This window comes from Panthera tigris, chromosome D4 (assembly GCF_018350195.1).
Source record: "Panthera tigris isolate Pti1 chromosome D4, P.tigris_Pti1_mat1.1, whole genome shotgun sequence".
NCBI lineage: Eukaryota > Metazoa > Chordata > Mammalia > Carnivora > Felidae > Panthera > Panthera tigris.
The window spans coordinates 336,428-352,534 of record NC_056672.1 but is presented as its reverse complement, the minus strand read 5'-3'; the positions used below and the strand labels follow the sequence as shown (position 1 = coordinate 352,534).

General features: G+C 41.6%; 1 protein-coding gene across 1 annotated transcript in view; it reads left to right on the top strand.

Annotated features, from left to right (window-relative positions):
* ZNF484 (zinc finger protein 484) overlaps positions 1–16,107 on the top strand; it is a 178,706-nt gene that overhangs the window by 98,117 nt on the left and 64,482 nt on the right. The window contains exon 8 of the mRNA XM_042964436.1: positions 7,862–7,963. Coding sequence (XP_042820370.1) covers positions 7,862–7,963 — 102 coding nt within the window. The remainder of the gene's footprint in view (positions 1–7,861; positions 7,964–16,107) is intronic.

Genomic DNA, 16,107 nt, shown 5'->3' with positions numbered 1-16,107 from the left:
CTTCACAGCACTTAACACCATCTGATATGTTATGTATTCAATTGTTTATTATTTATTTCCTCTAATTAAAATGTATACTTTCAGGGAATAGGAACTATGAATATTTTGTTCACTGCTGTGACCTGGAATACAATAGTTACCCAGTAAATACCTGTTGAATAAAAAATGTGCTCTCCTAGGCCTCCCTTTTTTCAATCTTCTCTCCCTTCTCTCCTCCCCATGCAAGACTATATTCCCAATGCCCTCACTGCAGACAATTGCACTCACTTCAACTCTTACTTATTTCCACTTATTTCCTCCAGTCCTGGCCTCCTCTCGACTCTTAATGTGAAAATTCTCCTGTGGTAAATTCTACCTTGTAGAAGTTATTTATGTACATATTCTCAGCCATTATTAAACTATGAAATCCTTAACATTTTACACATTTTTGGAAAGTCTTGCACCCAAGAGTTTGCCTTGTGCAATTTACAAGTTTATTATGTATAGGTTAAAACAATAAATTAATGAATGTGCAAACAAGTGAAACTGGTTAAACAGAAGCAAACATAGGCAGATCATTAAGTGAAGGCCAAAATAGAAATATAATACACACACACACACACCCCACACATACACACAAACACCACATGCACATCACACGCACAATTTTGTGATAAAGAGCATCACTTATACAAGTCTAAATTACAAATAAATAAGCCAAGAAGAATTTAAATACAAAATACACACACAATTACTTTCATGGGTGAGGAAGAAGTGTTAGATGATAAAAAAGGAGGTAAATTGGATTGGGTATGTCGAGGGAGAGGAAGAACAAAAAGAGACCCAATGCATCACTGTCTCCACAAGGCCTAAAAAAACCATCTTCCAGACTCAAGGGTGTCACTTCCTCACTACAGGTGGATCGCTACCTGATACTCCCCTTCAACATTTCCAATATTCCCTCACTTACTGAGCACTGGCTTGTGGTTGGTGCTCTGTCATCTGTCCAGGCCTCCTGCCCTTGCTCCAGTAAGATTACAGCTGGATTAGAAATGGAAAGTCCTGCTCATGAGAAAAAAAGGTCTGGGATATCCCAGAATTCATCCAGTCCTTTGGTCAAGAAAGAAATAGGATTATAAGAAGGACCAACCAGAGAAAAGCATATATCATGAAAAATGAATAAAATTATGTTTCCACCATAATCTATGATGTCACCTATTTCTATCTCACAAAATTCAAACTCTATGAACAGAAAGCAGAAATTCAGCTGGTTATTTGAAAGGTAATTAAATAACTCACAATGTAGGAAGCAGATTCTTAAGAGCAGATTTTGAAATTTAGAGGACAGATGTACTTACCCACAGAGACCAGGTTACTGTAGTTTTCCAACATCGTGTCTCTGTATAAGCTCTCTGGACAGAGTTCAGACACTTCCATTCCTCTTGGGAGAAATCTACAGTCACATCACTGAACACCACCACCCTCTGAAACAGACACATGGAGAGGCAGAAGGAAACAGAGGTGAGCACAGACAAGGAAGTAGTTCTGTATAAAAGGGGAGCTATTGTGTGCCATCAACCTTGGGATGGAGAATTCTAAGGAAACGTGTGACGGAAGCAAATGGTCTTCACATTCTGAAACATTCCATTTTCTCCATGAAGAGTTTCACATGTAAAATGGGCATTTCTGTGATTCTGTGATGGGTATGTACAAAAGCAAACTGTGTGGAATCTCATAATTAAAAGAAATAGCCTATATGCTCACACTCAACACATTTCCTGGAAGAGCAACTCTTTCTTTCTTTCTTTATTTATTTATTTAAGTAACCTACCCCTAACGTAGGGCTCGAACTCAGGACCTCAAGATCAAGAGTTGCATGCTCTACTGACTGTGCCAGCCAGGTGTCCCTGGAAGAGCAAATCTTAATAAATGTTTCTTTTCCCTTCTCTAAGCCACAGAAAGGAGGACTCCTGAGATTCCTTACAAAATGAGTTATGAACTACATTAAGAGTAACATTTTATAATACCTGGTATAAAGACAAAATCCTAAAACTTTCAGTTAGAAAAAGCAGCTCCAATGACAGGTGCAGGGGTAATATGAAAACGAGCTTCCCAACAAGGAGCTTCCTAGAAGGAGGGAGACGCGGGCGGAAGCAGTTCTTCCAGCACCCTAAGAAAAACCAACACTGACCTAAATTCTATGCCCAAACATCAACCTAGGGTGTATATGAATAAAGACACTTCTAGCTATGACTGAAAAAAAAAAAAAACAAAAAAAACCCATCATTTTCAAATGCATCTGCACTTTTTTTTTTTTTTTCTAAAGAAAGCTTGTAGAGTACAAGCTGGAGGTAATGAGAATGTATGTGAAAACATAGGGCTCCCATACTCTCCCCTAAAGGGGTTATTGAAGCAAAGTCCTAGTATAATATGCAAAAGTGACATCTAGATTTAAAAAAAACTCACAACAGTCAAACGTCAGTAAATCACTCCATTTTGGATCAGGGCACAAGGCTCTATAGGAAAGGTCTCAGGAGAGAAAAGATAAAACTAATTATGTGGCCATATGGGAAACATTATTGATAGGCATAGACGGTATTGTTGGACTCTTAGTAAAATGAAATGATAAATGCATGGAAGGACTTTTCACAAAACATGGCAATTAAATCCAGGAAAAAGTTCTACTTCAAACACTGAATTTCATGTGTCACTTGTCATAGCAGTTTAGCATCATTATTATGTGTATACGGCTGGGTTTAAGCAATAACTTACGGGGGGAAAGAGAAGTGGGGGTGTGGCATGGGAATTCTAAAACCCATACGGAATTCAGCAGGTAATATCTAATATTAAGAAGTACCAGGCTAAGAATGTTAATTAGGAATATAAAGGTAAATATCAGAAGCACCAGGTAAAAGAGCTGAGGTGCCACCCTTGGCAGGGAGACTGTGTCATGTAGCAGGGCTCTGTTGTTTTTTTTTTAATGTTTATTTATTTTAAGAGAGAGTGTGTGCATTCAAGTGGGAGAGAGGCAGAGAGAGAAAAGAGAAAGAGTCCCAAGTAGGCTCCACGCTGTCAGCACAGAGCCCAACTTAGGGCTTGATCCCAGGAACTGTGAGATCATGAGCTGAAATCAAGAGTCAGACACTTAGCTGACTGAGTCAGCCAGGTGCCCTGTGTTTTTGTTTTAATAGGCTCTAGTTTAGAAAATAGAATGTGCACATAATAGAGAAAAATTTAACAAATCACATATTCTTATACCACACTGTCATATAAATAAAAAGTTTTCCTTGTTTTGGTACTTGTTTAGTAAACACCATTTTTACTGGCTGTATAATATTACATCACATGACCAAATCTTAAAACTTTGACACCTATTGCTTTCCATCTCTAGAGTCTCAGGCAAAAAATGAAACAGAGAGTATTCCATTTTAACTATCTGTTATAAAAACTATAACTCATAAATAATTGGAGACTTCAGGAAGATGGCTGATAAAGTTGTCTTATAGCTTTATATTTTAATATATGGTTACATATAAGGAAAAGGGGGGCAGCTAGAGTGAACCTCATGGTGTTAGACTAGAATCAGAGACACCAGTAGTAACTCATGGTTTTTAATACTTAGCGAAATGAATATACAAATGTGGATATGGGAGAATGTGTGTCAATATGCATATGCATGTTTCCTACCTCTATCTGTTAAAAGGAATGATACCCAGATGCAACAATCACACCTGATATCTATATCTTGTTTTCTAAATACTATCTTTAATGAAAAGAAACGGAGTTCTTTAGAAAAATGTTGAATGCAGGGCTAGGAAAATACATGATGGGCCTGGAGCATCTTGCGGGTGCCAGCAAATAAAGAAGTGGTCAAAAAATAATAGAGGCATTGAAGGTACACATGACCTAATTTGGGTAGAGCTCCCAATCAACAAAGCTGGGACAATTTGAGCAACAAAATAAATAAATATGAATCTGTACTAATGTAAATAAATAAGTTAATAACAGGGAAAATCGTAAGTTGAATTTCAATGAATAAACAGAAAAAAAATAGGGGAAAATGCCATTAGGCAAATACCACTGCAAAAATTGTTGCCGACAAGCATTGTTTGAAGCTAAAATTAGTGGGCTAACGTATGATGAGAAACAAGGTATTTGGATAGTCTCAAATTCTCTCTTCACAGTATACTTAACAATTATAAAGGGAATGGATAGTAAATTTACCATGAGGAAACCAGGCAGCCAACCAAACCTTAACCAAGTATTGCAGGTTAACACTGCTGTTGCCAGTGATTAGACAGATCATCATATCCGTATCACGCACCCTCCTCCCATGAGATGCTTCTCAAATGGCACATCACTTCTGTGGTACACTTGCCAAAATGCAGAGCCTCAACCTAAGACCTGGGCCATTCTATAAGTTCTTGGAAGTTCTCTTCAAAAGTGTCAAGGTCATTAAAACAAAGACTGAGAAACTGTCACAGATTTGAGGAGACTGAGACAGGACAACTGAATGCAATGTGTGATCGTGGATTAGGTTACCAGCAAATTACATTGGCAGAAAAATTGGCGAAATTGGAGTAAGGTTTATAAATTGGGTTTTCATATTCTATCGATGTTATTTTCCGGGTTGTGATAGCATGCATCATATAACATGTGAACATTAGTGCAGCTGGGTGAAGGGTACATGGGAATTCTCATACTGTTTTTTAAAACAATCTTTTATTTATTTTTGTGTGTGAGAGAGAGACTGAGCATGAGCAGGGGAGGGGCAGAGAGAGAGAGAGGGAGACAGAGAATCTAAAGCAGGCTCCAGGCTCTGAGCTGAGCACAGAGCCTGACGTGGGGACAGTGAGATCATGACCTGAGCCGAAGTCGGAGGCTTAACTGACTGAGCCACCCAGGTGCCCCCATACTATTTTTTTTTTAATGGTAAGAGCCTGAGATCTGTAAGGGAGGTGAAAATCCCAATAAATGCCTTATAGGAAGCTCAGTATGGTGTATTTTGAAAAGTGAATAAATTCCTTAGTCACTATAAATATGCAGAACTCTGAAGGGTATAAAGAGTGTCTTGGTGAGGCCTTATCTTGTGGCTTTAGCATGTACAGAGACATGTGTGACCTTCATTTATATTTTGGGTATCTGTGAGGCAAGAGATTCCCAGAATCTATTACCCCAAAGAGGACAACTATGTGTTAAGTATTGTTACTGCATTGACTGGACCAGATGGCCAGACCTTTGTCAATGGCCCAAGAGTCCATAAAAAATGTGCATTTGGGGTCCAATCGTTAGCCAAGCCATTCAATCCTAAAATGACTGCCTGAGGTTTAGCTAATTGTGCTGACACTTGGGTCCGTCTTTGATCATGAACGTTTGGGTTAAGTAATGAAAAGCCTCATCTCTCCAGCAAACTGCACACCTGTGATCATAGTGACATCCATGAAGTGCACAAACTTACTTTGCTGTGTAGTCAGGTAGTCCTAAGCAGGTCCGCAGGTAGTCAAGGGATCTACACAAGGGGTGACGTCCTCCAGCACCATATCTGGAAAGAAACTGAGGATGAGGAGGCCACCCCTGCTGCAGGGGGTATGCCAGAGGTCCCAAGCCTGGCTCCTATTACAGTAAGGAGGCCTTGATGGTGCCACATTCTGTAAGTGCTCTTTTCACAATGCAACCCATTTGGGCAGAAAGGGTCAAAGACTCTTTGTGAGAGCCTCTATTTCCCAAAGAGCCCAGATGTGACCAGCAATTGCCACTGCAATGGTATGTGGTGTGGGGCTAAGGAGGGCAGTGTCTTGCATCACAAGCTAATGGGCAACTTACGGTCATTATGGTAGTCCAGAAACTAAAAGGCATGAGAAGAGGTTGCTCAAACTCAACAGTGGAAGACTCTGTTCAGGTACTTAATGGAAGTGCCCTTGTACTGGAATTTTAGCAGATTTTAGAGTCTTTTATTGGTTGGTACCCCATTCAGTTGCACTGATCAGCAAGTAACAGTGTAAATGGACTTAAGTAAAATGAGGAACATGTTGCCTCCAGAACATGAGGAGACGTAAAAGATATTTGGCTTGTTTTAACGTTGTGGGTGCTGAAAATAAATAGCTGTGTCTTCACAGTGTCAGGGATGGAGAAGCATGTGGGTTGCCAAATAATTTTAGGAACTTAATGGAGGTAGCTGGGTCTACTATTATGTGTAGACAATGGCCCATTCCCTTTCCCTGAGCTCCTTTGTGTCATGAATGTGTGTCAAATGAGTCTCCTTGGAGGATGGCTTCAATGTGATGCCGTACTTGTGTTCCTGGAGAAAGCCGGATGCAGTTGATCCTGCCTAGAAAGATTGTGCATGAAGTCAAGACTACTGAGGTACACCAAGAGTAGCCTGGTTAAGGTGTATCATGTCCCTGGAGGTAAAGGCAAAGTGTATCTCAGAGGCTAATGAAACAGGCACTAAACAGAACGTATTAGTCAAATGTATAACAGTGAAATATTGACCAGTTGCTGCCTGGATGGCTGCCATTTCAATTATATTGGGTTTAGGAGCCTTAGTGGATGGGTCCAGAGCTGAAGCTGAGGTATTTCACCATTTTCCTGGTTTGAGAGCAGGCCAAATTAGAAAACAGAGAAGTATGGGGGAGGGGCATTGCCCCTTCTCTAAATAGTTTTTATATAATGAGTTTTAATCCTTGACGGCCCTTTTTAACTTACAGTGGATCATTGTGATGGGTAGAATAATGCCGCCTACAGATGTCCACATCCTAATCCCTGGAAGCTGTGAATATACTATATCACAAAAGGGAGCTTTGCAGCTGTTATTAAATTAGGACTTGAGATGGAAAGATTATCCTGGATTATCTGGATGGACCCAATGTAATCAATCTCTAGGCCTTTATAAGAGAGGGAGGTAAGACAGTCAGGGAGAAGGGAGGGATCATGAGCAGAACACTATGGACAGCCACCAGAAGACAGAAAAAGAAAGGAAAACGATTTTCTCCTGGAGCCTCCAGAGGTGATGCAGGCCTGTCATTTAGGACTTCTCATGTCCAGAAGAGATAGTAAACTTGTATTGTTTTTAGCCACCACGTTTGCAGTAATTTGTCACAACAGTAATAGGAAACTAATACAGCTGTATTAACTGTCTTAACTGGAGAGAAAAATTATGTGGATTTCCATTATTATAAATGGCAATTTAAATTTACTACTTACTGGGTTAGAACACCTATGCCCATTATGGGATATTTTAGGGTAGTGAAGCAATGACCATGAGGAATTAAAAAGGCAAACTTTTGATGGTTAAGCTGCTGTATATACCTCTTTGTCTTCTATGTTATGTTCAATAACTCCCCTAAACTTATATAAAGTACCCTGTTTTAATTCAGAGGGAGCCCCAAGTGTAATGAACCCTAGCAGTAAGGACATAAGAAATTGCCAGCTGGTGCATTTCGGCAGATGTTAAAGTTGTGAAGGTGTAAAAGTCTATTAACACTCTTCTTTTTCTTGTATAAACTCTTTTAGTAAATTTGGATTTCTAACTGGATCAAAATATGGACTTGTTTTAGTGTTTTGCTTCCTCTCCACATAATCCAGGTTTACTTCGTCCTTTTTTTTCCTTTTTTTTTTTTTTTTTTTTTTTTTTGCTACTGAATATATACTTCGGTAGGGTGGTGGTGGGGTTCTCCACTCTGCTTCTATTTCTGTTTCTTCCTTTTTAAGAGTCCCAAATACGAATTGTCAGTGTTAGGGCACTCTCCCATGGCAATGGTTGAATTAAGCCCTGGGCTTACTGAGTGTTTTTCCCTATGACCCAGGATCAGTATCGTTTTTGATGACACAGGCATATGCAGCAATAGCAAACCTGCTACATAGCCACCTTCTTCTTCCACAGGAGCAATCAGCTATTTCGTTCATATGTTGCACCAGCCATCAGTCTTCCCCCTGAGTAGTCTATCCAACATAAGCCAGAGTCTGCTGGAGACTACAGCCAATGGTACGTGACAGGGTGAGAGTCTTTCCACTGACCGTCAGTCACAGTTAATGCCACAGAAGCAACATAGTTCAATCTGAGACACACCAGGAGGTCTAGGCTGAGAGACATGTGACCCAGAGTCATTTTAAGGAGGGCCCAGTCCCTTACACAGGTTCCTAAATGCCAGCTATAACTTGTGACTTTGGTAGGTTACATATATGACAGACGTTCATAGGACTTGGCAAATGTAGCAAAGGATTGCTCAAGTCAAAGTGCAAGCGAGGTAGCAGGCAGCAGTACAGCTCAAAGAGCATGTGAGCTGGCAAACAACAGTTCAGTGTGCAAGCTTGAGAGTGGGCGGCAAGCCAGAGCAGCAGAAGAAAGATCTCAGTGGTGGTGGCCACCATCTATGCATCCTGGTCAAAGCAGCAGTTAATTGTTGTGCTCATTCTAGAGCAGGACAGACCCCCACCCCAGCTTTTATTTGGATGTCAAGACTGATGTTGCCACACACACATAAAGGGAGTGTGAAGAGATTGATTAGTCATATCATCAGGCTTTCTGGGGGGAACAAGGTAGGCTCCAACTAGCTCCAAAGATTGTTTGGGAGTTCAGTGATGGGTGACTGGTTCGGGCTTTTATTGTGGTTGGGGATGGGGCCAGGATGCAGGCTTTTGTGCACGGGCCAGGGTAATGTCTTTGTTATAAATATGTACTGTTATTATTCTGTTTATCCAAAATTCTAATATACAGTGACACAAAACAGTTTAGTGATTGCTTGACGGGAAGGGGAAGGTGGAACAGTAATGGGAAACAGGTATTACAAAGGGGGCCTTCAAAGCTTTTGGGAGTGATATGTTCATTACCTTGCTTGTGGTGATGAGTTCATGGATATATAGACGTGTGTACCACAATTTATTAGCAAAGACCAGAGGCTCGATAGCATACTCTGTTGGTCGGCATAATAGACACTCTGGTACATTGCGGGTGGAAATGGATGAAGGCACAGTACCCCTACAGAGGGCAATTTGGCAGTATCTAGTAAAATGACATATGCATTTACCCTTTGATCCAATAAGTCCTCTTTTCAGAGTCTATCTCAAAGATGCGCTGGCAAAAGTAAGAAAAGATATACACAGAGCTATTCACTTTAGCACTACCTGCACGTTAACAAAATGTTGAAAACAATTCACATTTTCATGACAGAGGATTTGTTGAATGAATTATGCCCAATCCTCACAATGGAGTACTATGATACTCAAATAGAAGTGAGCTACCCCTTTATATAGTGCTAAAGGTTTACTTCCTGTGTGTGTGTGTGTGTGTGTAAGAAAAGCAAGGTGGAGATAAGTATGTATATTACAGTACCATTTTCTAAGAAAAAGGAGAATAAGAGTATACAGACATACATGTGCACATACACACACATTTGCTTAAATTAAAGGAAAAAATATTAGAAACACAAAATAAGTTTGTCTATGGGAGAGGGAGGAAAGTAAGTATGGGGACAGTAACAGAAACTAGATTTCTCTGTATATACCTTATTTTGTAGACTGGACTTTGGAACCTTGTAGATATTTCAAATAATTGTAAAATTAAATTAAAATACTAAAAACAAGCCCTAAAACTGAAAAGCAAAATGAAACAAATGAATATACCCACATACTGAGTGGGAACATGCCCTAAAGATGAACAGAACTGGAAAAAATGTATACATATTTAAAATAGCAAAGCAAATAAGTAATTATGACAATGAAATAGGAACCAAATTTCAGTGTAAGAAAAAAAAGAGGGATATGTGATCACAAAATTAAGTAAAGCTCCATATTCCAAACTTGAATCAAAAATGTCAGTTTGAACTCAAAGTACTTCTCCTTTAAAGAAATCTATATTGCCTAGTTTTATTCACAAAAAAAAAGCCAAGAAATTATGACCAACCCCAAAGTACCAAGCACCTATACCATACAGACTGTAATCTGTAAATGCTATTTCCTGCCTAAAGAAAGTAGGGCTCCTTGAATAAATGGAAATGGTGAATTGAGGACAAGAACAGAAACTGTATAAAATAAGCCGCAAGAACATGATATACCAGAAAGTTGGGGCATACTTAAAAGCAATTGTCTTCAATTGACAAAAAGTCTTAGGAACCAATTTAATTTTTTTAATGTTTATTTATTTTTGAGAGAGAGACAGAGAATGAGTGGGGGGTGGTGGGGTGGGGGGTGGGGAGGTGCAGAAGGTGCAGAGAGAGAGGGAGACACAGAATCTGAAGCAGGCTCCAGGCTCTGAGCTTTCAGCATAGAGCCTGATGCAGGGCTCGAACCCACGAGCAGTGAGATCATGACCTGAGCTGAAGTTAGACACTGAACCAACTGAGCCATCCAAGCACCCCGGAGCATCTGACTCTTGATTTTGGCTCAGGTTCTGGGATTGAGCCCCTTTTTGGGCTCTGTGCTGAGCATGGAGCCTGCTTAAGATCCTCTCTCTCTCTCTCTCTCTCTCTCTCTCTCTCTCTCTCTCTGCCCCTCTCCTCTGCTCGTGTGCTTTCTCTAAAATAACAACCAAAAAATTTAAATACTTCAGACTTTAATTAATCTTTAATTAAAGATTTAAAAATAACAAAAATATATGCACCTATCACTATGATTAAGAAATAAAACATTATAAATAGTGGAAGACAAGAATACAAGGAACAGGGAATAAAACAAAGTTGACAAATTTATATTAAAATTCAGAACTTGTATTTATCTGAAGACACCATCTACAGTATTAAGAAAAGAAAGTCATACAACCCAATATTATCTGACTGACTCAAGCAGACACTTTACAAAGGATACATTTTTTCCAATAAACACACGAAAAGGTTCTCATTAGTCATCAGGGAATGTCAATTGAAACCAAAATTAGATACCACTATACATTTGCCAGAATGACAAATTAAAAAGCCCAATTATACCAAATGTTGGTAAGGATGTGAAACAACTAGAATTTTTTTTTAATGTTTATTTATTTTTGAGACAGAGAGAGACAGAGCGTGAGTAGGGGAGGGGCAGAGAGGGAGACAGAATCTGAAGCAGGTTCCAGGCTCTGCACTGTCAGCACAGAGCCCGATGCGGGGCTTGAACTCACCAACTGTGAGATCATGACCTGAGCCGAAGTTGGACGCTTAACCGACTGTGTCACCCAGGCGTCCCTGAAACAACTAGAATTATATTTTCAAGCTGATGAAAATATAAATTGGTGCAACCACTTTGGAAAACAGTTGGTCACTACCTACTAAAGCTGACCATATCCATACTCTATGACCAGCAATTCCGCCACAGGCATATATTACACAAGAGAAAAGCATACGTAAGTCCACCCAAAGACATCCGTGCTCACAGGAACACTCGTCATAATAATCAAAGGATCGAAACCAAATGCCTGCCAGTATCAGAATATGGTATTTACAAATAACAGAGAACAACACACAGCAATGAAAATGTATTGAGTTTCAAGTAAATGCAGCAACCCTGAGGACACTGAAACAGAATGTTAAGAGAAAGGCACTAAATACAAAAAAAGGATACAGTGTATGATTCCATTTATCCACGAAGTTTGAAAACTATGATGTCAGAACAGGTTAACTCTGAGGGACAGAGGGGTGGGAGGTGACTGGAAGTCAGCATGAGAAAGTACACTGGTTAATATTCCATTTGGTTTGGGTGATGGTACAGAGATCCAGTTTGTGAAAACTCACAAGCTACACACTCATGACGTTTGTATTTACTTCTCCTTATGTTAGTGTTCAATAAAAAAAAAAAAAAAAACTTAAAGCAAGGCACGGTGAGATGCCAGTACAACCGACAGAATAGAAATAATTATGTGGAACAAAGGAATGAAGAGCCAAGGAAAACTCTCATATGTTGCTTATGGGAAGATACAAATTGACACATTTGGTTTGTAACAAAGTATTTGGCATTTTCATAAAGCTGAAACAGGCATGATCCAGTGACCTAGCAATGTCCTTCCTAAGTCTACACAAGCATACCTCATTTTATTGCGTTCCATTTTATTACGCCTCACTGACATTGACCCTTTCTTTCTCCTCTACAAATGGAAGAATTGTGTCAACACTGCATCGAGCATCTATCAGTGCCAACAGCATCTGCTCACTGTGTGTCCCTGTGTCACATTTTGGTAATCTTTGGTCTGTTTCAAACTTTTTCATAATTATATTTGTTATGGTGATATGTGATCTTTGATGCTACCATGTAAGTTGAGGCACCACGAGCCACGCCCATATAAGCCAGTGAATTTAACTGGTAAGTGTGCCAAAGCCTCACCCAGAGCAAGGCCCTGACTCTTCGATTCTGGGAAGGCTGAGGAGGTGAGGAAGCAGCAGAAGAGGTAGGAGCTAGCAGAGGTTGGTTCAGGAGGTTTTGGGAAGGAAGCTGTCTCTGTAACATCCAAGTGCAAGGTGAGGCAGCACGTGCTGACACAGAAGCTGCCGGAATTATCCAGAAGATCTGACCGAGAGGACTCATGAAGGTGCTCACACTGAACAGATTTCAATTTGGATGAAACAGTCTTATATTGAAAAATGCTGTCTAGGACTTTCATCCCTAGAAAGAAGTCAATGCCTAACTTCAAAGCTTCAAAGGACAGGCTGACTTTCTCGTTAGAGGCTAAGGTAGCTGGTGACTTTCAGTTGAAGCCAATGCTCATTGACCATCCCCCCAAACCCTAGGGCCCTTAGGAATTATGCTAAATCTACCCTGCCTGTGCTCTATAAATGGAACAAAGCCTGGATGACAGCATATCTGTTACAGTGGGAGTTAGTGAATATTTTAAGCTCAAGATTCAGACATACTTAGGAAAAAAAGATTTCTTTCACAATATAAAGACAGTGCACCTGGTCACACGAGCGCCCTCATAGAGACATACAAGATTAATATTTTCATGCCTGCTAACACAACATCCATTATGCAACCCATAGATTACCCCTAGGAGTAATTTCAACTTTCAAGACATTATTTAAGAAATTCATTTCGGGGCGCCTGGGTGGCTCAGTCGGTTGAGCGTCCAACTTCAGCTCAGGTCATGATCTCGCAGTTTGTGGGTTCGAGCCCCGCGTTGGGCTCTGTGCAGACAGCTCAGAGCCTGGAGCCTGCTTCGGATTCTGTGTCTCCCTCTCTCTCTCTGCCCTTCCCCCACTCACGCTCTGTCTCTCAAAAATGAATAAACGTTAAAAAATTTTCTTTAAAAGAAATACATTTAATAGGGGCACCTGGGTGGCTCAGTGGTTTGAGTGTCTGGCTCTTGGTCTCAGCTCAGGTCATGATCTCACGATTCATGGGTTCAAGCCCCACATCAGGCTCTCCACACTGAAAGCACGGGGCCTGGGATTCTCTCTCTCTCCCTCTCTCTCTGCCCCTCCCCTGCTTGTGATCCCTCTCTCTCAAAATAAATAAACTTAAAAAAAAAAAAAAGAAATACATTTCACGAAGCTATAGCTGCCATACACACTGATTGCTCTGATGGATCTGGGCAGAGTAAACTGAAAGCATCCTGGGAAGGAGTCACCATCCTAGATGCCATGAAGAACATTGGGGATTCATGGGAAGAGGTCACGATTCAACATGAACAGGAGTTGGGAAGAAGCTGGTTCCGGCCCCAGGGAGGACTTTGAGGGGTTCAGGACTCCAGGGGAGGAAGTCACCACAGACGTGTGGCAACAGGAGAACCGGAAGCAGAAGGGGGCCTGAAGACGGCAGGGAGCTGCGCCACCTAGGATAAAGCGGATGAGGATTTGCTTTCCATGGATGAACAAAGAAGTGGTTTCTGAGATGGAACGTGCTCCTGGCAACGATGCTGTGAAGACTGTTGAAATGATAACACAGCACTGAAAATATATTACATGAACTTAGCTGACAGAGCAGCGGCAGGGTGTGAGAGGACGGTCTCCAGTTTTGAAAGAAGTTCTGTGCGTAAAATGCTACCAAACTGCATCACGTGCTACAGAGAAATTGTTCATGAAAGAAAGAGTCAATTGATTTGGAAACCTTCATTGTCTTATTTTATTTTATTTTTTATTTTATTTTATTTTTTTTAAATTTTTTTTTTTTTCAACATTTATTTATTTTTGGGACAGAGAGAGACAGAGCATGAACGGGGGAGGGGCAGAGAGAGAGGGAGACACAGAATCGGAAACAGGCTCCAGGCTCTGAGCCATCAGCCCAGAGCCCGACGCGGGGCTCGAACTCACAGAGTGCGAGATCGTGACCTGGCTGAAGTCGGACGCCCAACCGACTGCGCCACCCAGGCGCCCCTTCATTGTCTTATTTTAAATCACAGCTGTTCCAACTTTCACAACCACCACCCTGATCAGTTGATTAGCCATCATCATTGAGGCAAGACCCTCCAACAACTGGAAGATTACAACTTGCTGAAAGTTCAGATAATGGTTGATGGTTTTTAATGAATCGAGTATTTTAAAATTAAGGCATATACATTTTTAAAAAAGTTTACTTGAGAGAGAGAGAGAGAGAGCAGGGAAGGGGCAGAGAGAGAGAGAGAGAATCCTGAGCAGGCTCTGCACTGTCAGCTCAGAGCCCAATGCGGGGCTCTATCCCCATGAACCATGAGATTGTGAGCCGAAATCAAAAGTTGGATTAACCAACCGAGACACTCAGGCTCCCCTACATTGCTTTTTATAAAAGACATAATGCCATTGCACACCTAGTAGACGATAGTGTAAACGTAACTTTTATATGCACTGGAAACGACAAAATTATTAGCATCACACTCTAACCAACTGAGCTAACCCGCCACTTTGGAAACGACAAAATTAGTTTGACTCGTTTGATTGTGATGTTTGCTTTATGATAGTGGCCTGGAACCAAACCTGCAATATCTTCGAGGTATGCTTGTACCTTAGAGAAATGGGCTAATCTGCACACCAGTAGTTGTGTACAAAAATGCTCCATCCAGCAGCCTTGTCAGAGCCAAAAATTGAAAAGTACCAAAGTAACCATCAATGATATAATGAACATAAGTTAACCTATTTATATAAGGATACACTATCCAACAGTATGAAAAAATACACAATACAGACTAGTTTCATATTACAATGTTCAACAATATAACAAAAGGGCAAAAAGTCATGTAAAGTTAACAAAAAGTAAGTTATCGTTTATTGATGCATACATAGGTAAAACTACAACGAAAACACTGATTATCATAAAAGTCAGCGGTAGATAGGAAGGATGATTTTGATTGGGATGTTACTTAAGTGCTTGCAGTGTTCTACGTCTTGATCAGTTATTTCCTTTTTCTTTTCCTTTTTTCCTTTTCTCCTATTTATTTAATGTTTATTTCTGAGAGAGAGACAGAGAGGGAGGGAGGGAAGGAGAGACAGGGCACTTAATGGGCCTAGATCAGGCATCAAAGGAAAAAAAAAATCATTCAAAAGGCAAGGAAATCAAGGCTGAGGAAAAAGTGAATTATTACAAAAAGAAAATACAGAAGAAACACCAAGCTACCTCCTAAGTGGCTTTTGGACATGCAGCGGCCATTCCTTCCTCGTCCAGGCGCCTCTCGGAGAAGAGGGCACAACTAGGGACGCGAGAAGATTCGTGAGTCCCGACCGCCCCAGGCGAAACCACATTCACACCCGTCCACCCCCACCCCGGTGCCAGGCACCCACCCACACACGCGAGGGGGCTCTAGGACCCTGTGGCCGACTCCGCCCAGTGCAGGTGCGGGCTGAGTGAAGGGAGCCGGGGCCGCGGGCACACGCCGCAGGCAAGCGTCCCTCACCACACAGCCTGCCTGGCAGCACGGCGCCCGCCGCGCACACGAGCGCGCACCTGGGTCCCGCCGCCGCCCTGCCCGGGGTTCTGGAAGCCTCTGCTCTCGGCATCCTCTGGGCGCAGGCAGAGACGACCCACACTGCTTGGGGCACCCGACGCCCAGAGGGGCCGGATTCTGCCGCCAAACCCAGAAGAGCGCGCGGTAACGGGTTGCGCCGCACGGCAGGTGGGCAAAGTGGTGCAGCGCCGACTCAGCGGCTCAGGCCCGGAGGCTGCCACCTGCGGTTCCGCCAGCACCACGCCCACTCCGTGATGCAGCAGCCACGCCTGGCCGCAAAGTCCCGGGCGCCCCTGGAAGAAGCCGGGTCCTTC